Below are 26,090 nucleotides of genomic sequence, written 5' to 3'. Positions count from 1 at the left end.
ACTGCACCATACAATGTACCATACACTGCACTATACACTGTACCATACATTGCACCAAACACTGCACCATACAATGTACCATACACTGCACCATACACTGCACCATACAGCTGTTTCCTCCTTTTAGGACTTATCGGTGATGTTAGGGTCCAAAAGGTCGCAATCCAAACTGTCCAAACTTGTGTGGAATCAGAAGGGAAGGAAACTTATAACATAGGGAAGGCAACTTATAACATAGGGAAGGCAACTTATAACATAGGGAAGGCAACTTATAACATAGGGAAGGCAACTTATAACATAGGGAAGGCAACTTATAACATAGGGAAGGCAACTTATAACATAGGGAAGGCAACTTATAACATAGGGAAGGCAACTTATAACATAGGGAAGGCAACTTATAACATAGGGAAGGCAACTTATAACATAGGGAAGGCAACTTATAACATAGGGAAGGCAACTCATAACATAGGGAAGATTGGTCTTATTTACAATTACCAGGGATGCCAACACCCTTCCCATTTCCCCTGTGATGTAGTGACTGGTACTTCTCGGACTCAATCGGAACCGTCGGCACGTTCCGTATACGAACTTACCATGAACGAGAAATGCCTCCAGGTATATTTTCGGTTACGGAAAGCGCCGACGGTTCCCAATTGAGTCCGAGCAGTACCAGTGACTACGGTACAAGGGTATTAGGAAGGTTGTTGGCAACCCTGGTAATTGTAAATAAGACCAATTGTTCTCCGACTTTATTTAAGGTGAACGAAATCACACAACATCTACTGAGCATAAACATCGACATATTAAAGATAACATCATTTGCATTAGAATCTCAATTACATGTCTTTCTCGTCAAATGATTAGGACTTTAAAAACAGTAATTGTTTTCGATCCATGTTTGAACATGCAAACTTTAATCACCGACACGCTTAGGTGATTGAAAATCCATGACACCCGTCACCAAGACAGGAATCGACTACATAATGTACAGCTTTTTATTTTCATTGGCACTGGAGAGGGCCATTGACCTCTTCATGTTTCAATTTTCTTCTAATTTTACATGGAATAGCCACTCTTAATGAAATCGCCCACCAGGATTTTCCCTGCATTTGTATATTTTTTGCTTATAAGTAGAGCATTATATATAACATGTATAACAGTGAAATATTTTTTTGCTTATTAAGATGATACAGGTAAATATTACCTGTGCTATAAATAGCAATGCAGCCAAATAAATCTGTATAGTTGTTATGTAGGCTATCTCAGCCCGATAATCTAGTGGTAGGACGCCGGGCTCGTGACACAAGGGTTGCATAGAATGCATAAACAATGGCAAATAATTAAGTAAACCATAACTTCATCACGATGTATATCACTGGTAATTTAATATACATGTACATGAAAGTTGTGTACTCTAAACATTTACCGTCCTTATTGTTGTCATTGTTGCTATGGACGCCTATCGCGTCATTGATGAGTCGCCATGATGCCTGTTCACGATTACCATTCAAAAAGACATCAGTAATTATTGCTTATACAATGTAAACATTCTAGACGCATATAATTATTATGTACAAAACTAATTAAACATACCCTAATCGTCATCTCCCCACATCGCCTCGCCAACTTCTCCCATAGCTTTGAATTGGTTGGTTACCATCCTTCCAGTGACATTTTCTGGGAGTGACCCGATTCCCCGTGCAGCGTTGTCGGTCTCATCAGCCTCATCTATGGAATCACCTGTCGCCACGAATGGTGCAGCAACCATACCTCCAACGGCTGCCACTGGTACCCATACTGGTATGTTATAGTTGTAAATAGAAGACCACTTTTGCCTTTCTTGTTAGACATTTTAAAATCTGCTTGTTGCGTCGTCGTTGTCTTATCACCGAACTAAATCAAGAATGAAACGGGAATTGAAGGGAATTTCCGCTCTATGACGTTATATATTGTCCAACTACAATACTTGGAAACCAAAACGGCCAAACGTTCACTGTGATTCACTGTATGCAACACATCAAAATCTGACTCTCCTCCAAACAGATTGATGACAACGAAAAGAGAAGGAGGTATTGGATATACTGTTTAATGAAACTATTTGCGAACTTCAATGTAAACACACGCACAAACACCTTGCCAGTCGCTTACACTCTCTTCAATCTCGAGGGAATTCTAGAACTAAAGAACAGATCACTCTTTTGTTTAAATATGAACTTGGTATTTCATGCCTTTGAGAGTCTTATAAAGCAATACTTTGCCGTTTGAAAACTTTAAAATCAACGTACACATATAGTCCTTTCACTAGCTTATACAACGCCAACTCGTTATTTATCCATAACATACATATCTACATATACATATATACACGTACGTTGCATAGGCAAAGACCATGTACTGATTTGAAATTAAATGTATTAAATTCTATTATTAGACCATTAATGATGTGTACCTGCTTGAATTAAGAACAACTTCTCTCTTAAGACGATCACGAATTAATTTGAATGGAGAGAAAAAAGCATAAAAACATTCTGAAGAAATGCAGACTTTCTAATATCTGATTATATTAAAACTCAAAACGTCTGTCATTAAATGTTTATAATGTAAAAGATAAATTAGAAATATCTTATAAAATATCTCAAAAAGATGTTTAAATTTTCTGTTAATTTCGATAAATTACCTCTTTGTATCCGGGGAATGAACTTTCGTTAAAAGATATAGTGAAATAGTTCCGTAAAGTCCATTGCATGTACCTTTATTAAAATATAGAAAAAAAAAGAAAAAGAAAAAAAAAAAGATACTTCCCTGAATGCTAATATTAAAGCTTGAGTCAAGTTAACTTATGTTGCTATGATAAATCCTACTGTATAAACTCACATGCTTAGTATTCATTGTAAATCAATAAAAAGAAGTTTGGATAGGCTCTATATCTATAAATCTGTTTGATTCAAATGTGATAAGATATAAAGAAATATTTAAAAGATTGATATTGTACATATATCTGTAACATGTATAATGATAGAACTTTGCCTAACCATGCACATTTGACTATACTGTATAGCAAGGTTCCCGTCAGAGTGGTTGCTTACGTAACTCGAGTTAGTTAATTTTCAAAATATGTAAGAACCCGAAGTTAACCGAATTTTGGAACAATTGTCTACCCAAATGTTCATGCTATTATTTGGAAAACAAATTGGTTTTTTTTGGAACATTTATTATTTCTGTGTCCGATTCTGGAAACAGAATATTCCGGCATCAACCATTGTTACTTCATGTCATAATAAAATGCATGACGTCACGTCCAGGATCTTACCGATATGTGGTAACATAGAATGACTTCATGAAATTGGAGAAAGATGTAGTGGTTACGGGAAAATTAAATTAGCAATGGCTGTTGCGAGGATTGATGTGTTTGAGTTGAGACGTATCCAAGTGGGTTTCATGCATGGCGCTGATGATACGGGAGAAGGTCGCCTTGCTCCCCAATCTCTGTCCCCAGAATTCCAACAAGTACATGTTCAAGACTTTCTCGCTTTGCCTTTGGTGGAGTTCCATTGCCTTCTGGATGTCACAGTAATCCAAATCGAGTTCCAAGAAGAAGACGAGGAAACTTGGGCCAACAATCCCTGTGATCACTGCCAGGTCGTCACTCGTGGGGGAACTCGACAGATCTATACCAGGAATAAGAGCTGCGTCTGTAGAAGAGGAGAAAAAATCATTTTAGTTTTTAAAATTTTGAAACAACAGATAAAAACATGTTCCATGTTTGTGAATGTTGTCCTTTTAATTACATTAGGACTATTTCGTAACAACATATTTATGTAAACAAAATACACGTTACACAACAGAAGACACAGTACGTAAAATATAATATACATACACAACAACATGTACAGTACTAGTTATATATAATTACAAACGTTAACTTTATTTATTGACAACAATTATGAAACAAGTCAATTCCTCTTCTTTTAATCACTCTTGTTGGCCATGGATGTTAGAGCGCGAGGGTCATAATAAAGGAGGAAACCTGAGTCCCCGGGGTAAACCAACTTGGTCGGGTAGTGTGACCCTATACCTTTTTCACGTCCGATCGGGGAATCGAACCCCGGCCTCCTTGGTTAAAGGCAAGTGCGCTACCTACTGCGCCACCGACCACTCTTATTTATTAATTATATAAGTTACCAGCAAAGTGATCTTATACATCAGCATGTAAAGTACGTATGTTATAGTATATTAACAGGCTGGTCTTATACAGCAGCAAGTACAGTACTAATTATATACGTAACCAGCAAGCTTGTCTTATACAGCAGCATATACAATACGAATTATATACGTACCCAGCAGGCTTGTCTGATACAGTAGCATGGACAGTACTAATTAGATACGTAACCAGCAGGCTTGTGTTATACAGTAGCTTGTACAGTACTAATTATATATGTAACCAGCAGGCTTGTCTTATACAGCAGCATGGACAGTACTAATTATATACGTAACCAGCAAGCTTGTCTTATACAGCAGCATGGACATTACTAATTATATACGTAACCAGCAAGCTTGTCTTATACAGCAGCATGGACAGTACTAATTATATACGTAACCAGCAAGCTTGTCTTATACAGCAGCATATACAATACGAATTATATACGTACCCAGCAGGCTTGTCTGATACAGTAGCATGGACAGGACTAATTAGATACGTAACCAGCAGGCTTGTGTTATACAGCAGCTTAGACAGTACTAATTATATATGTAACCAGCAGGCTTGTCTTATACAGCAGCATGGACAGTACTAATTATATACGTAACCAGCAAGCTTGTCTTATACAGCAGCATATACAATACGAATTATATACGTACCCAGCAGGCTTGTCTGATACAGCAGCATATACAGTTCTTATTATATACGTAACCAGCCAGCGTGTCTGATACAGCAGCATGGACAGTACTAATTAGATACGTAACCAGCAGGCTTGTGTTATACAGTAGCTTGTACAGTACTAATTATATATGTAACCAGCAGGCTTGTCTTATACAGCAGCATGGACAGTCCTAATTATATACGTAACCAGCAGGTTTGTCTGATACAGCAGCATATACAGGACCAATTATATACATAACCAGCAAGCTTGTCTTATACAGCAGCATGGACAGTACTAATTATATACGTAACCAGCCAGCGTGTCTGATACAGCAGCATATACAGTACTAATTATATACGTAACCAGCAGGCTTGTCTTATACAGAAGCATGTACAGTTCTAATTATATACGTAACCAGCAGGCTTGTCTGATACAGCAGCATATACAGTACTTATTATATACGTAACCAGCCAGCGTGTCTGATACAGCAGCATATACAGTACTAATTATATACGAAACCAGCAAGCTTGTCTTATACAGCAACAAATACAGTACTAATTATATACGTAACCAGCCAGTTTGTCTTATACAGACGCATGTACAGTACTAATTATATACGTAACCAGCCAGTTTGTCTTATACAGAAGCATGTACAGTTCTAATTACATACGTAACAAGCAAGCTTGTCTGATACAGCAGCATATACAGTACTTATTATATACGTAACCAGCCAGCGTGTCTGATACAGCAGCATATACAGTACTAATTATATACGAAACCAGCAAGCTTGTCTTATACAGCAGCAAATACAGTACTAATTATATACGTAACCAGCCAGTTTGTCTTATACAGACGCATGTACAGTACTTATTATATACGTCACCAGCAAGCTTGTCTGATACAGCAGCATGTGCAGTACTTATTATATACGTAACCAGCAGGCTTGTCTCATACAGAAGCATGTACAGTACTAATTATATACGTAACCAGAAAGCTTGTCTGATACAGCAGCATGTACAGTAATAATTATATACGTAATCAGCAAGCTTGTCTTATACAGCAGCATGTACAGGACCAATTATATACGTAACCAGCAAGCTTGTCTGATACAGCAGCATATACAGTACTTATTATATACGTAACCAGCCAGCGTGTCTGATACCGCAGCATATACAGTACTAATTATATACGTAACCAGCAGGCTTGTCTGATACAGCAGCATGTACAGTACTAATTATATACGTAACCAGCCAGCGTGTCTGATACAGCAGCATATGCAGTACTAATTATATACGTAACCAGCAGGTTTGTCTGATACAGAAGCATGTACAGTACTAATTAGATACGTAACCAGCAACCTTGTCTAATACAGCAGCATGTACAGGACCAATTATATACGTAACCATCAAGCTTGTCTTATACAGCAGCATGGACAGTACTAATTATATACGTATCCAGCAGGCTTGTCTGATACAGAAGCATGTACAGTACTAATTAGATACGTAACCAGCAACCTTGTCTAATACAGCAGCATGTACAGGACCATTTATATACGTAACCATCAAGCTTGTCTTATACAGCAGCATGGACAGTACTAATTAGATACGTAACCAGCAGGTTTGTCTGATACAGCAGCATGTACAGTACTAATTATATACGTAACCAGCCAGCGTGTCTGATACAGCAGCATATACAGTACTAATTATATACGTAACCAGCAAGCTTGTCTGATACAGCAGCATATACAGTACTAATTTGAATTTGAACCAGCAAGCTTGTCTGATACAGCAGCATGGACAGTACTAATTATATACGTAACCAGCCAGCGTGTCTGATAAAGCAGCATATACAGTACTAATTAGAATTGGAACCAGCAAGCTTGTCTGATACAGCAGCATATACAGTACTAATTTGAATTGGAACCAGCAAGCTTGTCTGATACAGCAGCATATACAGTACTAATTATATACGTAACCAGCAAGCTTGTCTGATAAAGCAGCATGTACAGGAATAATTATATACGTAACCAGCAAGCTTGTCTGATACAGCAGCATATACAGTACTAATTAGAATTGGAACCAGCAAGCTTGTCTGATACAGCAGCATGGACAGTACTAATTATATACGTAACCAGCAGGCTTGTCTGATACAGAAGCATGTACAGTACTAATTATATACGTAACCAGCAGGCTTGTCTGATACAGCAGCATGTACAGGACCAATTATATACGTTACCAGCAAGCTTGTCTGATATAGCAGCATGTACAGTACTAATTATATACGTCACCAGCAAGCTTGTCTGGTACAGCAGCATGTACAGGACAAATTATATACGTAACCAGCAAGCTTGTCTTATACAGCAGCATGGACAGTACTAATTAGATACGTAACCAGCAGGTTTGTCTGATACAGCAGCATGTACAGTACTAATTATATATGTGACACCAGCCAGCTTGTCTGATACAGCAGCATATACAATTCTAATTATATACGTAACCAGGAAGGTGTCTGATACAGAAGCATGTACAGTACTAATTATATACGTAACCAACAAGCTTGTCTTATACAGCAGCATGTACAGTACTTATTATATACGTAACCAGCAAGCTTGTCTGATACAGCAGCATATGCAGTACTAATTATATACGTAACCAGGAAGATGTCTTATACAGCAGCAGCAGCAGCAAGCTGGTCAAAGTTATTTTCACATGATAGAAAACCGTAGGACAAACAAATGTTTGCATGCTAGATGGTACCGACACATTCATATGATGCTACTTTTAGCATGAGGGATGCTAGCATCAGTATCTGTCAGTAAGTTCATGTGTATTTCCGCATTTTGTATACTGCTGTACAATGTGGGGAGGCTCTACTGACAATACAATGAACAAATTATGTAAATTACAAAAACGTGCAGCACGCCTAATTTTAGATGTTCCAATTGAAACTCCTTCAAAAGAATTGTTTTCTGGGTTGAAATGGATGCCTTTCAAATTGTATATAAATTATAAAAAGTCTGTAATGACCTTAAAATGTGTACATGGACTTGTTCCTGAATATTTATGTTCTTGTTTTAAACATGTAAACAGTGTCCACTCCAGAGCTACGCGACGGCCTGAACAGAATATGTTGTACATTCCTAAGCACAGGACAACCTTCTAGTCTAGTTTTATCAATTTGTAAGACTTGGAATGTACTGCCAATTGATGTAAGGTCATCACCATCTTTTAACACGTTTCAGCATAGAGCTATAAAGCACTACTGTGATTCCTACTTTTAGCTAAAGAAAACAGTATTTAATTTATGCTATATTAGCGTATATCCTGGTAATTTTTATACTTTGCTATATAAGCATATATGTATGTAAGGCTCCGGCCATTTAACTATTATCAGACCTTCAAAGCATGCGATGTATGCTTTCTGTGATATTTGATGTATTGTACACTGTACTATATTATTGCATGTAATATTTACAGCAATCTCATAACTTATATTTTAGATGTCATTTATGTTTAATTTATGTTACTTTGTTTTAAAAAATACTATGTAAAACTTACACATTTTACTAATATAGAGGACCCTGAGGGAGTTTAGCCTTAGGCTAAATCAGGTTTTTTAATCCTCAATAAATACAATTTATTGTTATCATTATTTTGGCATGTTTCCATGGTAATTCTTTAACTACTTTATTAGAAATATTAATCCGTGACGTAGACACGATAATGAAAGTATATTTACAAATAAAAATCGTAACTGAAACATACATGTTTTATAAACATAAATGGAGGAATATAATTTACCTGCATCTTTGAGTTTTGTCATTGCCGTTTCACCAGCCCAGACAGGATCTAATAACATCTCCTCGTGAGAAAGGTTGTTCATTTTCATCGCTTCAATAAGTTTCCCAAGAGAAGCACGACCTTTCTGCAATGCCCGCCAACGCAGGAGAATTTTCGTCAGTTGTGATCGGAAGTCAAGATGTCTATGCTGATATCTTTCCTGTTTATTAACGAATTTGAATAGAACACATTTTCATTAATTTGTTATACGGATTTCCTACTGATTTGTTCATAGAATTGCACTATTAAAATAATAGAAAGGCTTACTATATCTTACCTTTCTAGACAGGCATTAAAGCTTTGCAAATTATTAAAAACAATTGCGACCTCTTTAAGCTCCAAAATCAATTATATCTGACATCATTTCCCTATTTACTACCTAAAACATAAATATCCATGAATTCATTCTAACCTAACTATATGTGTTGCTTTAAGGTTCACCAAACATTTAAAGTGTGCCAAAAAGTACTGATTATATTTATAATGATCCAATCATAGAGACCCCGATTGGAATAACTTAAAACCTCGATCCTGTGTCTATCGATTCGTTTTCCACCTGCCTAACGCCGACATATTTCAATGTTTCAATTACTATATTGAAAAGTGCCTCATACATCGTACATAAGTACATGTACACAATCTAATGCTGGTTGAGCAATTTGATTTCAGTACTTAGTACTTACTTAATCTTGTTATTGCCACTTTGAAACTTTGTGAAGCATTAATACTTTGAGTGTACTTATTTTGCCTTTTTCTTTTCATATCCAATTTTATTTTATTCTTTCACAATCATGACTTAGCAATTAACTATTCAGAATCGTCTATTTAGGGGATAGCGCGACTGTATTTTTTGAAATAAGCGGCGGTATATCATGATTATACTGTCGCAAACTGAATTTTACTGGCGACGCGAAGCATTCCCTTTTTATTACATTGCATAACATGTATGTTATTACGTATTCCAAGTTTCTACATGCATGTAATTAGTGTAAAAGTAGACATTTGCGTGTGTGGAAGTGTTCGCGTCTTCAAACTGATCATTTTTGCTTGGCTATTGATATGAAACATATAAATATAATACGATTAAGTAGACAGCGTGTGGATATTTTCGCGTTAATTTATTCAACGCGAATAACACCGAGCATGTCAACACCGCTATGATGCCCTCTTCCGTAAAGGTTCAGTTTGTTTTGAATACAGACAGGAATTGAAAACTTATTTCGTGAGCTTTCGAAAACGTCAATTCCTTTGTCAGGGAAAGAGTGCAAATGACCGGTGTCTTGACTATGTACCGCTGTAAAGAACTCACTTAGCGACAGTGTTCTAAATCAGTAAAGTCAACTGTCAAATATCATAGAGACATTTCGCCCTATTTCACTCTATTACTGCAGGCAGTCAGGGAGACCATTTTATAGCAAAAAAAGAGACACGTGTAGCACCAAGCCACGTTACCTGTTCGACGACAGCAGTCTCTACTCCAAGGCACGCACACACTACGGCATAGCTATTCCCGATATGTTTTGCAACATGGCTCAGACGTTTTGGACTAAGTTCTGGATCTTCTTTTGGATTAAAACTGGTGCCTTTGAAAAATAAACAGCAAATTGCAAGTCACTTTTACATTTTAAACTCCACTACAAAAAGTGTTTTTATTACGACTTCACTAAAGTCCTGGTTGAAACGATTCAGGTGGCGCAGAAATATTCCACGATAAACGAACGCACTTTGAGCTAAAAAAAAATGCACAGTTTGGGAGAATAAATAACATTGTATAAAGGATAGTTTTCCCTTTTTTCACGCGTCCACTTAATCATTTAGTGTATCTTAAAATATTCATGTGGCTTGACCTTATTCTATAAAGAAATTACGCAAACTAGCAGTAGTCAGCATTTTAAGTTCGTTCAGGCACGTCTCGACCCCTCAATCTACAAATGCCGCGGTTCAGACCTGCGCCTGTTGTTTTCTTTCAGGTTTAACCGTTTCAACTGATGGAACCGGATACGCGAAAGGGGCCTTCCTGTGCATTCATCTTTTTAAATAATCTTGTGTATGCTATAATTCGCGTTGATGTACGATCATTGAATTCATGTGTTACCCAGAACACATGCGTTAATTGAACGCCAAATATTGATGTTCTCACAAAAGAGTACAGAGTTAGTTTGAGAAATCAAAATACGCGAAATATAAATATACTTCAGTCTGACCAATTTGCTATAAACTTGTATATGCGCGTCAATTATCAAATAAACTACAAGCAACATACCAGTCGCAGCACTGTCTGGCGTCTGAAAGGGTAAAACATAATCCATCATTACACATTAACGATAATAGTTAATTTTTGGTTTCGTTTCGAACAAGTTTTCCTAGAAGATTTTGTCAGCCGTATAAATGGCGGCCACTGAAAACCATAGCTCTTCCATCATTGTTTAAATATTGAAATACATAACAGAAATAGCAAGCGTAAGAATTAAACATGATATTCAAAGTTATTGAAAATATTTTTTATTCAGTTGCTTTAAACTAAAATTAAGATAATTTAGTTAATGACAGGTTATTTAAATCAGGCTCTGAGCACTTGCGTGCTGTTAGTGTATAAGGTACCTGTCCGAACCAGATGGCCATGTCCCTTGATAGATCCTGATTGAGGGAAACTGACTTCCTGCTGAATGATCCATCGTCAGAGACTTTCACGAAATTCTCCTTTGAACCGTCTTCATAGAGAAAACGGCATTCAAATTTCTTGGGGTCTTCAAACAAGCCTACCACCGATTGCCGAATGATATTCCCGATCCCATCATGCATTTGAGAACCGGTGGATGAAAACAAAGTCAATTTAACCATAGAGCTGCTGCACTGTAGTGTTAAGTTCAAACCGGGATTCACTATAAAACCAGCGTTATGTCTATATATCAAACTCTCGCGAGATATCGGATCGAAAAGCACTTCAAACCTATTGATGAATATTGTCAACAGTTTGTCGTTTAGTGCAGGTGGAATGAATTGATCGTTCGAAACGACCCACAGGGAGGAAGACTTATTCGCCTGATCTAGAATGGACCCGATAAGCTTATTATTGACAGGCGGTAGCATGCACGGCACAACGTAGTAGCTGGCTTTGTTTTCTGTTTTTGCTGGAAGAGGCTCGGCAATCAACGACAGTCGGGTAACTGCTGCTATGAAGTTCTTCTTGTTTCTTGGTTTCCCTTCCTTGCTGTCACGTTCCAAAAAGCTTTCTACAAACTGAGACGATACGTAAGGCTGTTTGACTGTTAATAGTTCGACCAGTTGATTGATCAGCCATTGTGTATCCACAACTATCGGGTCATGTGATGTGATGGACGAAGCTGTTTGGCATATCAGAATAGATTTCTTCTTGTGCAAGAATCTTAAAGACAAAATATATAACATTCAGACACAATTTTTTTTAAAGTTAAAATAAGATTGTGACAAAAAAGGAACAATGATTATAAAGCAAATACATAATTACAACGTCAGGTATTAAACTGCTCACGGGAAATTGGAAAGGAGACAAAAAGAGAAAAGGTATTCCTGAAGGTCAACCTAACCTGCGCCACTCTTGGCACCCTTCGTGATGTCTCTATCAAACCGTGGAAAATATGCCAGTCACTAACGACACGATCTTTGTCATGTTGTGGCATTGGGAATTGACACTTTGTGGTGACATTATTTAATTGCGCACCTGAAAACAGACTTCCATGGTTCTGTTGTTAACAAGCATCAAAGGAATAATCAATAAATTATAGCTACATGCTATATTCTGTCTGTTCAACGTACTTTTATAAGAACATTTCAGTACAAGTCGTTTTATATTTCAATATGTTTCAATTTAAGGTGACCTTCACATTATGATTATCAACAAGAGTTCGAGTCTCGTCACGGCACTTAACTAAGTCTCTGTACATTTACCTGTCCTATAAATAAACAATAGCTATGCTTGCACAAAGGACTTTATTGATACACAAATTTCTTGACATTGTTAACTTCTTAACATTTTGATATTGTTTAGGAGGCACGGTAGTCTAGTGGTAGGACGCCGGCGGGTTTCGGGTTCGAGTCACGGCACGGCACTGTGTTGTATCTTTGAGCAAGATACTTTACTCCGCTTGTTCCAGTTTACTCAGCTGTAAATGAGCACGTGGTTGGGTAGTGCTAGATTCGTGGAATGCTAGCTGTGAGCGTCGAAATGGCAGCACCGGCTGTATGCTCCCCAGGGAGTTGAATAAGATTTTGGCTGGTTGCAAAGGCCCTATAACCACGGATAATAATTTGTCAACCGCTTTGAGACGACCTACGAACTAGGTTGTGATAAAGCGGTATATAAGGACCTCGAATTATTATTATTATTATTATTATTATTATTATTATCAACAACATTTTGCGTGCCATGATTATTTTCTAACAACAATTTTCGATACTTTTCATAACAAAATAGAATTAAAACGGGCCGTATAACATAAAGGCAGTTTTACATTAAGGTTGACCAGTGGTCAAGCCACTATTTCAGGGGAAACAATTTCACCCCTTGTACTGTTTATTTGATCACCTTGTTAAACTGTAAGGTTAAGTGTTAACATGTTTTATACTACACGTGTCGTTAAATATTTATATCCGACACTACATATCTAAAGAGAGCTATTTATCAACGCAAAGAAAGATCATGGCCTTGTTACAAATTTATCCAAATATCATTATTTCCGTATAATGCTTGGCCAGTTTCTTAACAATGAACACAATATGACAGCACCGTTTAACAATAATGAAACAAACGAGAACCAGAAATAAATGATTTCATGAGATAATTAATGTATATTGTTTTCATTACAAGGATATAATATATTCAATTATGATCAATATTTAACATTACATAAAATTACATGTTAACCGTTTATTATTCTTGCTTGATTCGTGATAGTATTTGTAATTAGATTGTGCATTATTTATAAAATCATTTCCCTTTGCTGTTACAAAATTTTATATTTAGACCTAACCTGAGAACGTCCTTCACTTGTTCATCATCCTGTATAGGTACCGCCAATTCCTTTGCAATTGTGCAGAAATTTCCAAACGTCATCACTTTGTGACCACTGTCCTTGTAGAGAATTATCTCTCGTTCCAATGCTAGCCATCTGGTGGGAACGAGGCGCCGCCATTTTGGACCGTCAATGGCTGCTCCTGTGACAGCCTGCCATATCTGGTCTTTTGCTTTTTGAGACAAATCATGATTGTCCACGAGAAAAACACCTTTCACGTGTTCGAGAGCATATTTTCCGACATCAGAATATCCCTGCAGATGTTCCATAATTTCCGCGTGTATCTGTTCATACTTTTGTGCCTGATAAAAAAGACCAAAAAACATGTTTTAGCTATTCAGAAGAGTTTAAAACTGACTAAACAATATGGTGCAAGCCTGTAACCCACCCGACAATGAAGATACATGATATTTAAAAGTCTTACCGAGTTGGGGACCTTGTTACGTACATGATATTTATAAGTTTTACCGCGTTGGAGACCTTGTCAAGTTTGTAACCCGCCCGGCAATGTAGATAAATAGTATTTATAAGTCTTACCGAGTTTGGAATCTTGTCAGGCCTGTAATCCGGCCGACAACGTAGATAAATTATATGTATAAGTCGTACCGAATTGGGGACCTTGTCACGCCTGCTACTTGCCCGACATTGTCGATACATAACATTTATAAGTCTAACCGAGTTTGGGATCGTGTCATGTACATGATATATATAAGTCTTAACGCGTTGGGGACCCTGTCACGCCTGCTACCCGCCCGACAGTATAGATAAATGATATTTATAAGTCTAACCGAGTTTGGGATCTTGTCACGTACATGCTATTTATGAGTCTTACTGCATTGGGGGCCTTGTCAAGCCTGTAACCCACCCCACAATATAGATAAATAATATGTATAAGTCGTAGCGAGTTTGGGACCTTGTCAAGCATGTAACCCGCCCGACAATGTAGATAAATACTATTTACAAGTCTTACCGAGTTTGGGATCTTGTCAAGTACATGATATATATCAGTCTTAACGCGTTGAGGACCATGTCAAGCCTGTAACCCGCCAGACAATTAAGATCAATTATATATTTAAATCTTACCGCGTTGGAGACCTTGTCAAGCCTATTACCCGCCTGGCAATGTAGATTTTTTTTTATTTATAAGTCTTACTGAGTTTGGGACCTTATCAGGCCTGAAACCCTCCCGACAATGTAGAAAAAATATATGTATAAGTCTAACAGAGTTTGGGACCTTGTCAAGCCTGTAACCCGCCCGACAGTGTAGATAAATGATATGTATAAGTCTTACCGAGTTTGGGACCTTGTCAAGCCTGTTACCCGCCCGGCAATGTAGATACATGATATGTATAAGTCTTACCGAGTTTGGGACCTTGTCGAGGTGCGTTCCTACCAATATCACAGCCGGGTGATTTCCGTCCTCGTGGTAAAGGGAGATGTATTGAAGTCGTGTGAAAATACCATCTAAAACGTTAAAAAAACATCCAAACATAAAACAAAATATCAGCTTAATGTTGCAAAACTCATATCACCTCGATGTTTACTTTGTGCCACCATTCGCTTATATCGAGAAAAACAACCGTGCGTATGAGCCAGTTTCATCAACATAGAATCAAGATTTTGCTGGATTAATAACATAATAATTTTAGAATGTGATAGGAGGGAAATACATGAACCTGGTTTTACCTACCTGTAAAAAAACAACTAACAAGGTATCACGTCATCCCAGGTAAGAAACCTTCACTTCAGATTGAGATTTTCTTTGTATACGTCCCACGTTTGATTTTGTCTACCTAGATTATCAAAATTGAAGTAAAATCTGTAGCTACATGGACCTAACACAAGGACTAGCTGTGGGTATAGCTGTAACTACCTTACTCCTGGACCAGCTGTGTGGATAACTGTACCTACCGAACACATGGACCAGCTGTGGGAATATTTGTACCTACCTATCACCTGGACCAGCTGTGTGGATAACTGTACCTACCTATCACCTGGATCAGCTGTGTGTATCTCTGTACCTACCTAACACCTGGACCAGCTGTGTGGATAAATGTACCTACCTATAACCTGGACCAGCTGTGTGTATATCTGTACTTACCTAACACCTGGACCAGCTGTGTGTATAGTTGTACCTACCTATCACATGGACCAGCTGTGTGTATCTCTGTACCTACCTATCACCTGGACCATCTGTGGGTATATTTGTACCTACCTATCACCTGGACCAGCTGTGTGGATAACTGTACCTACCTATCACCTGGACCAGCTGTGTGTATCTCTTTACCTACCTAACACCTGGACCAGCGGTGTGTATAAATGTACCTACCTATCACCTGGTCTAGCGGTGTGTATATCTTTACCTACCTATCACTTGGACCAGTTGTGGATATCGGTGTACCTACCTAACACCTGGACCAGCTGTGTGTATCCCTGTACCTACCTAACACCTGGACCAGCTGTGGGTATCTTTGTACCTACCTTACACCTGGACCAGCTGTGTGTATCTCTGTACCTACCTAACACCTGGACCAGGTGTGGGTATCTCTGTACCTACCTAACACCTGGACCAGCTATGGGTATCTCTGTACCTACCTAACACTTTGACCAGCTGTGGGTATATCTGTACCTACCTAACACTTGGACCAATTGTGGGTAGCTCTGTACCTACCTAACACTTTGACCAGCTGTGGGTATATATGTACCTACCTAACACCTGGACCAGCTGTGGATATATCTGTACCTACCTAACACTTTGACCAGCTGTGGATATATCTGTACCTACCTAACACTTTGACCAGCTGTGGATATATCTGTACCTACCTAACACTTTGACCAGTTGTGTGTATCTCTGTACCTACCTAACACTTTGACCAGCTGTGGGTATATATGTACCTACCTAACACCTGGACCAGCTGTGGATATATCTGTACCTACCTAACACTTTGACCAGCTGTGGATATATCTGTACCTACCTAACACTTTGACCAGCTGTGGATATATCTGTACCTACCTAACACTTTGACCAGTTGTGTGTATCTCTGTACCTACCTAACACTTTGACCAGCTGTGGGTATATATGTACCTACCTAACACCTGGACCAGCTGTGGATATATCTGTACCTACCTAACACTTTGACCAGCTGTGGATATATCTGTACCTACCTAACACTTTGACCAGCTGTGGATATATCTGTACCTACCTAACACTTTGACCAGTTGTGTGTATCTCTGTACCTAACTATCACCTGGACTAGCTGTGTGGATAACTGTATCTACCTATCATCTGGACCAGCTGTGTGTATCCCTGTACCTACCTAACACCTGGACCGGGTGTGGGTATAGTTGTACCTACCTAACACCTGGACCAGCTGTGTGTATCTCTGTACCTACCTAACACCTGGACCAGCTGAGTGTATCCCTGTACCTACCTAACATCTGGACTAGCTGTGTGTATCCCTGTAACTACCTAACACCTGGACCAGCTGTGTGTATACCTGTAACTACCTTACACCTGGACCAGCTGTGGGTATCTCTGTACCTCCCTAACACCTGGACCAGCTGTGTGTATCCCTGTACTCCTGGACCAGCTGTGTGGATAACTGTACCTACCTATCACCTGGACCAGCTGTGTGTATCTCTGTACCTACCTAACACCTGGACCAGCTGTGGGTATCTCTGTACCTACCTAACACCTGGACCAGGTGTGGGTATCCCTGTAACTATCTTACACCTGGACCAGCTGTGGGTATCTCTGTACCTACCTAACACCTGGACCAGGTGTGGGTATCCCTGTAACTACCTTACACCTGGACCAGCTGTGGGTATCTCTGTACCTCCCTAACACCTGGACCAGCTGTGTGTATCCCTGTACCTACCTTCCACCTGGACCAGCTGTGGGTATCTCTGTACCTCCCTAACACCTGGACCAGCTGTGTGTATCCCTGTAACTACCTTACACCTGGACTAGCTGTGTGAATAACTGTACCTACCTATCATACGGACCAGCTGTGTGTATCTCTGTACCTACCTATCATATGGACCAGCTGTGTGTATCCCTGTACCTACCTTACACCTGGACCAGCTGTGGGTATCTCTGTACCTACCTAATACCTGGACCAGCTGTGTGTTTCTCTGTACCTACCTATCACCTGGACTAGCTGTGTGAATAACTGTACCTACCTATCATATGGACCAGCTGTGTGTATCTCTGTACCTACCTAACACCTGGATCAGCTGTGTGTATCTCTGTACCTACATATCATATGGACCAGCTGTGTGTATCTCTGTACCTACCTAACATCTGGACCAGCTGTTTGTATCTCTGAACCTACCTATCACCTGGACTAGCTGTGTGGATAACTGTACCTACCTATCATATAGATCAGCTGTGTGTATCTCTGTACCTACCTATCATATGGACCAGCTGTGTGTATCTCTGTACCTACCTAACACCTGGACCAGTTGTGGGTATAGCTGTACCAACCTAACACCTGGACCAGTTGTGGGTATAGCTGTACCAACCTAACACCTGGACCAGCTCTTGATATAGTTGTACCTACCTAACACCTGCATCAGCTGTGTGTATCTCTGTCCCTACCTAACACCTGGATCAGTTGTGTGTATCTCTGTACCTACCTATCACCTGGACTAGCTGTGTGGATAACTGTATCTACCTATCATCTGGACCAGCTGTGCGTATCCCTGTAACTACCTTACACCTGGACCAGCTGTTTGTATCTCTGTTCCTACCTAACACCTGGATCATCTGTGTGTATCTCTGTACCTACCTAATACCTGGACCAGCTGTAGGTATAGCTGTACCTATTCTACACCTGGACCAGTTGTGGGTATAGCTGTACCTACCTAACACCTGGACCAGCTGTTGATATAGTTGTATCGACCTAACACCTGGACCAGGTGTGGGTATAGTTGTACCTACCTAACAACTGGATCAGCTGTGTGTATCTCTGTACCTAACTATCACCTGGACTAGCTGTGTGAATAACTGTACCTACCTATCATATGGACCAGCTTTGTGTAGCCCTGTACCTACTTTACACCTGGACCAGCTGTTTGTATCTCTGAACCTACCTATCACCTGGATCAGCTGTGTGTATCTCTGTACCTAACTATCACCTGGACTAGCTGTGTGAATAACTGTACCTACCTATCATCTGGACCAGCTGTGCGTATCCCTGTAACTACCTTAAACCTGGACCAGCTGTGGATATATCTGTACCTACCCTCCTTCTGGACCAGATGTGGTTATCCATGCACCCACCTTACACCTGGACCAGCGCTGGGTATCCATGTACCCGCCTTGCGCCTGGACCAGCTGTGGGGAAGGCTAGTTGTACTTATCTAACTTCTGGACAAGCTGTGGGCATATCTGTACCTACCCTCCTTCTGGACCAGATGTGGGGATAGCTTTACCTATTCTATACCTGGACCAGCTGTGTGTTTCTCTGGACCTACCTATCACCTGGTCTAGCGGTGTGTATATCTTTACCTACCTATCACTTGGACCAGTTGTGGATATCGGTGTACCTACCTAACACCTGAACCAGGTGTGGGTATAGTTGTACCTACCTAAAACCTGGATCAGCTGTGTGTATCTCTGTACCTAACTATCACCTGGACTAGCTGTGTGGATAACTGTATCTACCTATCATCTGGACCAGCTGTGCGTATCCCTGTAACTTCCTTACACCTGGACCAGCGCTGGGTATCCATGTACCCGCCTTGCGCCTGGACAAGATGTGGGTATAGCTTTCCCTATTCTATACCTGGACCAGCTGTAGCTGTGGATATATCTGTACCTACCTATCATACACACAGCTGGTCCATATGATGGGTAGGTACAGAGATACAAACAGCTGGTCCAAGTGTTAGGTAGGTACAGGGATATCCACAGCTGGTCTTAGTGTTAGGTAGGTAAAATATATAAATTATATATATATATATATCATATATAAATTATAGATATATATATATCATATATAAATTATAGATATATATATATCATATATAAATTATAGATATATATATATCATATATAAATTATAGATATATATATATCATATATAAATTATAGATATATATATATCATATATAAATTATAGATATATATATATCATATATAAATTATAGATATATATATATATATATCTATAATTTATATCCAGTTGTGGGTATAGCCGTACCTACCTAACACCTGCATCAGCTGTGTGTATCTCTGTACCTAACTATCACCTGGACTAGCTGTGTGGATAAGTGTACCTACCTATCATATAGACCAGCTGTGTGTATCTCTGTACCTAACTATCACCTGGACTAGCTGTGTGAATAACTGTACCTACCTATCACCTGGGCTAGCGGTGTGTATATCTTTACCTTCCTATCGCTTGGACCAGTTGTGGATATCGGTGTACCTACCTAACACCTCGACAGCGGTGTTTATCTCTTTACCTACCTAACACTAAGACCAGCGGTGGATATCCCTGTACCTACCTACCACCTGGACCAGCGGTTTGTATCCCTGTACCTACTTTACACCTGGACCAGCTGGTGATATAGTTGTACCGACCTAACACCTGGACCAGGTGTGGGTATAGTTGTACCTACCTAAAACCTGGATCAGCTGTGTGTATCTCTGTACCTAACTATCACCTGGACTAGCTGTGTGGATAACTGTACCTACCTATCATATAGACCAGCTGTGTGTACCTCTGTACCTACCTAACACTTTGACCAGTTGTGTGTATCTCTGTACCTACATATCATATGGACCAGCTGGGTGTATCTCTGTACCTACATATCATATGGACCAGCTGTTTGTATCTCCGAACCTACCTATCACCTGGGCTAGCGGTGTGTATATCTTTACCTTCCTATCGCTTGGACCAGTTGTGGATATCGGTGTACCTACCTAACACCTGAACCAGGTGTGGGTATAGTTGTACCTACCTAACACCTGGACCAGCTGTAGGTATAGCTGTACCTATTCTACACCTGGACAAGCTGTGGGTATAGCTGTACCTATTCTACACCTGGACCAGCTGTGGGTAAGGCTAGTTGTACTTATCTAACTTCTGGACAAGCTGTGGGTATAGCTGTATCTGCCTTACCTTTGGACAATCTACCTTACTCATGGACCAGATGTGAGTATAACTGTATCTACCCTACATATGGACTAGATATGGGTATAGCTGTACCTACCTAACACCTTGACCAGATGTGGGTATTCCTTTAATGAGAATATTAGAAAATAGACTCCGTGATTAGTCATAAACCAATGTTGAATATCCTGGTATACATCATCTCCAGAAAAATCCAATATGGACAAATTTGCCTTCGAATTTGTGCCTTTGGTTTCTACAAGAATAACGAAAGAGACATTACAATTAGTAAATAAGTTTTAATGTTCTTTCACTTAATTGATATGACACAAGTTGCAACATTTTCTGTAGCCTGTGTTACTAATGTCTGATGGAATTAACAGTCAAATGATATGTTACTGATTGGTCAATTTATTAGAGTAGTTTTAAAAATGTATGAAAAGTAATGACACAACTCCTAACCAATAGCTTACACCTGAGTAGGTTAAACTCATTGACTCATTCACTCTTGATATTAGACTGTACAACTGATAGTCTTGGAAGAGTACCCAAACACATGTATGTCGTTAGGGGTCAACAGATTAGATTACAACGTCTCTTACTTTGTCTCGACACAGCAACCTCCTGACCAGAACGAGAGCTGATAGACAGGTGTCGCTTCAGCCAAGTCTGACTTCTTGGTAGTCCTGAATCTAAATATAAAGGAAAAGGATCTAATACATAGACATGTCTGAACTATGGGTTATAAAATTTAACAGGTCGCACTTAAAAATTTATAAAACAGTTAACACGTTTTAGTGTTGATTTTGATCACATGACTATCATGTGGTGTGGAGAACATAACCGCGAGAAAAGCATATCACTAGCGAAAAGGACATTATTCAATCTACCGTCAAATATGTGTAAACAAACCCCGGGGATCAAAAGTGGTATCTTAGCTAGATTATCATTAATAGAATAAAAGTGATTCTTGATAGGAATGCTCTTTCGTTTATTTTCGACTATACATAAAACAGTTTACCTTCCATCCTCTTGAGCACAGTGTCCACGAATTGCTGTAAGTATGTCATATAATCCGTTCCATCTCCATGGTCCTCCGTAGTGACGTCATCCAAGTCAATTGTAAATTTCATAGGAAACATTTCTATACATCTTGTTGGGTTCGGGCCGTTTTTCTTTACTTTCGACCCCGTCATAGAGTGCAATAGAGTGGTTTTACCTACACCTTGTGGACCTGCTATAACTATCTGGATAACGGCAGATTCGACTTGTCCCTCCTCCAAAAATTTGTCATAATTTAGTGTGAAGTCGTCATCAAGATGTCCAAATCTCCCCATGTATTCAACAATGAGCTTGTTAGGGAGAAGCCTGATATCACTTGGTAATCCTACAGTCCACAATGGTTTACGTGATTAAATATTTTTTTAAATATATTCATATTTAATTTTATGATTTTTATTATGTACGTTCTATATTATGAATTTATAAACTGTTTTCTATTTATGGTTTATATTGATTGTTTTGCGATATGTTTTACCAATCTTATTATATTTGCTACTTCAAGTAGCTTGTAAAACGTACTGAAAGGTTTCACGGGTGGAACTATTTTGCCCTGGCAATGGTTGCGAAATTTATATATGATATATATATATCTATAATTTATATATGATATATATATATATATCTATAATTTATATATCATCTTCCTCTATGAATATATATTAGAGTGTTGAACATTTCTCGCTAATTAACTCAGCCCAAAAGTGCTTGCATTTCCACACCACGAATATTTCCACTTTTACAGTAAATGAAAGATTGGATTTGAGTGACACTACACATTGCTATATAGTACCTACCTTTGTTATGACGCTTCCTCCAATGTAGAAAGTCCTTGGCATCTTTATCCACAAGGTCCTTACAGTTACCACACCTGTGTTCTATGGTAGGATCACCTCCAAACGTCAGTAACAGTTCGAGTGTTCGGAGTTCCACGGGATGTTGTATACAGCAGAGATGTAGCGGGGACCACCCTTTGCTGTCTACTTTGTTCACCAGCTGACACACTTCCGGTTTGCTGGTGAGTATGTGTTGTAGCATGTTAAACTTTCCCTGTTTCACTAGGAAGTGTAGCGCGTTCTGCCCTTTCTTGTCTGTACCAGACATATCAGCTCCTCGACCTATCCATTTGTCATAATCCTCTATGCTACCATCGTCGGTAGCTTTCAGCATATGCCTCGTTGCTCTAGAAGATTCAGCCATATTGGTTACCTAAATTAATATGATTTTATTAACAATCTGAAATGTTCTATATTACATTTGAAATTATACATGTATACCAACCAATATCCTATTTTAAAAATTGTTAAAAAATTCTTAGCTAGGTTTATCCCATAATTACAACGTAACCTACCAAATCCGACTCGATCTATTGGGAAGTTTCAATAATAATTTAATTTGATATACATTACGTGACATTTGTTTTAACTAGATGATACAAAAACCATTTGCAACAGTTTTGAAGTCACGCTAAATGTATTAGTTGTAGTTACATTATAGTATAGCGTTTTTTCCTGATTTGGATTTTTTAGTCGAGCTGGAGCCCTCGTCATTTTTCATCATATCTTATAATGTTTTCATTTTATTCCCAACAAGTGATTGGCCAGAAGTGCATCAGGTGTCCACCAATACAACCCTTTATTGACGTGGAGCGTGTAATTTTTGTTGAAGAAATGGTGTTGCTAAAAATCGAATTATGACGTGTCTTCAATTGAACGCACCGTCCCGCATCCGTTGCTTTTTTTGTCAGATTGCTCACATTACTGTTTTGAAAATAATAAAACAATTGTAGCCTTTAACTGCGTCCTCGGTTAATATATCTTTTCTCGGGCTGATAAATCCAGGTATCGACCTCAGCCAAGGGTTATAATTGAATAATAAACACGGATAATACGGTCAATAGTGTTAATCATACCAAATACAGACACGTCAAACTTAACCAGTTAAATATGTATATGTGACGATGATTTGTACGATATGCCCTCTGTCACCTTCGTCTGATCAAATCTGATGTCACAAAATCTTATGTCTGGTAAATATGACGGACTGCACATCATGCTAGTCATCGAGGTGTTACAAGACAATCATTTGGTGTACTATATAACCTCTATACAAAACCTACGTCAAACTTATCGATTTGATATTCGTGGAACGATTGTAAGTGTGAATTTCGTTCGTAAATTCTCCACCATTTTTGCTCAACTTTAAATTTCCATATCAACACTTTTATCTAAAATACTTTAACTATTTATTACCATTACAACTTCACATTTGTTTGTTTACAGGTAAAATGAACTGAATGACACTTTTACACAACGGTACATTGTATATGATGAGATATCCTACCTGTTCCACAGAACACTGTTGTGAAGTGTTCCAAATAAGTCCCGTCTTGTTTGTAATGCAGTGTATCAGACCAATGTAAAATCAAAGTTACACTTTTCGTTCAGATCATTATTATATCACATGTACGAGAATGCCGGAAGTAAAATATTGATTTTTCTTTAGGTAAAATCTTGACCTTGTGTTGGTAAGGTTATCGGGATCGTATATTTTATCAAACTTAAGTGCAGTACGTCACAGATCCGTTTATATAGTTGCACCCCGACAATACTAACTAGATGTATATTTTGCTGATAAAGACCCGACTAACACTGTCGTGTTGGAATTGTAAGCTCCTGTCGAAAGAAATATTTAAACACAAAGGTAATACCTACATAGGACTTTTTGAAATTTCATGTCAGAAACTATTTAATCAAAACCCGAACTAGGCATTATAACTCTGATGTACACCGTTCTGCTGACAGAATTATAGGTCGTACATTTGGCAGTTAGGTACGAAAGCCCCCTACATAAAACAGTAGGAGTATTTGACATTTATCGTTATAACGAGTTTTGAAAGTCGTTATTACGAGAAAAAAGTCGTTATTATAACGAGAAACTTAAAATACTCCCCACTGTTATATGACCCCCGGCGACTTTCGCAGTTAGATATTACATACATCAGTAAAAGAGTTTATGTAGGATTTGAGTCAGTTCGGGATATTGTTATTTAAGCCATTGCTGGGCTATACATTGGCGGTTAATAGTAAGTATTATTTACAAATAGTGCTAACTCCGAGGCGCTGGGGTTGTCGGAATTAAAAAGACACTACAGAGAGTGTTTGATGTTATTCCATTTTTCCGGTCGACCAAACTGAGAACGCGCTACGTCATTATTTCCTCCTACAACAAACGATATACGTCCTAGACGTCTGTCCCTTATTCGGACAAATACATTTTCGCGTGGTGTTACTTCAGTAAATCAAACAACTGTCATTGTGTGCTGCTTGTTATAACTTCACGATTTCCTTTTAAATTTGTTTCTGTAAACCCCATGCCGTATAGCAATGCATGAAAACAACGTTTAGTGATTACCAGAACAAATAAAGCAACCCAAGTATTAGGACTCGATCTTGTTGTGTAATTCCTCGACTTGATCAGAAACGATGAGATCTCAAAACGAAATTATTTTGGCTATGTACATAAAACAGTCAATGTAATATTTTAAACAAGCCCAAATGTTTTCTCTAAATTTATAATAGGTTATTCCAAATTACAAAAATCTAGAACTTTTCAGCAATCCTTAAGCAAATGTATATGACAAGTTCAGTTGTGACAGCAATTGTTTTAATCTAGTACACACATTTCCTCTGCTTTCTATTATTCATATAAACACAATATTACCTGGTTCTCAGCTTTTCTCTTCCATATTACACCAAAGGACACAGGTAGCTTGTAAGGTATACACAGATAATTCTCACAGTTTGATGACAAATGGCGTATCTTTCCAAGTTGCTCGAGATCATGACTTGCTGAAACTTTATGGCTTTATATAAAGCATATGTTATCTCCAGGAGTTCAAACAGTGTTTTATCGTTGTAAATCCTTATCGGTGTACCTGTTTTGTGAAATTTATTGCGGACGCGAGTACATGTCTTGATACCCCCACTAACTAATAAGCGTTTACATGTAACACATGAACACATGTGCATAGGCCGAACCTAGTACAAGATCAATGTAACACATAGGCTGAACCTAGTAAAAGATTAAGGTAACACATAGGCCGAACCTAGTAAAATATCAAGGTAACATATAGGCCGAACCTAGTACAAGATCAAGGTA

At 38.6% G+C, this 26,090-nt stretch overlaps 1 protein-coding gene across 3 annotated transcripts; it reads right to left on the bottom strand.

Annotated features, from left to right (window-relative positions):
• Positions 1–1,378: 1,378 nt before the first annotated feature.
• On the bottom strand, positions 1,379–25,890 carry LOC110463041. Of its 3 annotated transcripts, XR_002464339.1 has the most exons (13): positions 25,653–25,890; positions 22,727–23,138; positions 21,892–22,257; positions 21,473–21,562; positions 20,971–21,126; positions 15,110–15,213; positions 13,708–14,051; positions 11,300–12,083; positions 10,962–10,983; positions 10,151–10,281; positions 8,660–8,858; positions 3,311–3,692; positions 1,379–1,893 (listed from the first exon to the last, which is right to left on the bottom strand). XR_002464339.1 is itself a non-coding variant. In XM_021517379.1 (12 exons), the coding sequence occupies exons 2-12, from the start codon at positions 23,127–23,129 to the stop codon at positions 3,379–3,381; spliced, it is 2,913 nt and encodes a 970-aa protein (XP_021373054.1). In that variant the 5' UTR covers positions 23,130–23,138; positions 25,653–25,890; the 3' UTR covers positions 1,379–3,378. The 3 variants fall into 3 exon arrangements, 2 of the variants coding, with proteins under 2 accessions (XP_021373054.1, XP_021373055.1); XM_021517379.1 differs by having other exon boundaries at positions 1,379–3,692; XM_021517380.1 differs by lacking the exon at positions 25,653–25,890 and adding an exon at positions 24,273–24,395 and having other exon boundaries at positions 1,379–3,692.
• Positions 25,891–26,090: the final 200 nt, after the last annotated feature.

This window comes from Mizuhopecten yessoensis, unplaced genomic scaffold (genome assembly GCF_002113885.1).
Source record: "Mizuhopecten yessoensis strain PY_sf001 unplaced genomic scaffold, ASM211388v2 scaffold10861, whole genome shotgun sequence".
In the NCBI taxonomy this organism is placed as follows: Eukaryota; Metazoa; Mollusca; class Bivalvia; order Pectinida; family Pectinidae; genus Mizuhopecten; species Mizuhopecten yessoensis.
The sequence above is the reverse complement of the archived record's forward strand: the minus strand, read 5'-3'. Positions and strand labels throughout refer to the sequence as shown.

Bases quoted from the DNA above. Each gene is read 5' to 3' on its own strand.
- LOC110463041 (XM_021517379.1), bottom strand. From the start codon at position 23,129: ATGGCTGAATCTTCTAGAGCAACGAGGCATATGCTGAAAGCTACCGAC. The intron at 12,084-13,707 runs GTTAGGTCTAAA...TTTGTCTTTAAG, and splicing joins CAAGTGAAGGACGTTCTCAG to ATTCTTGCACAAGAAGAAAT. The intron at 3,693-8,659 runs GTAAATTATATT...CCTCTTCTACAG, and splicing joins GACAAAACTCAAAGATGCAG to ACGCAGCTCTTATTCCTGGT.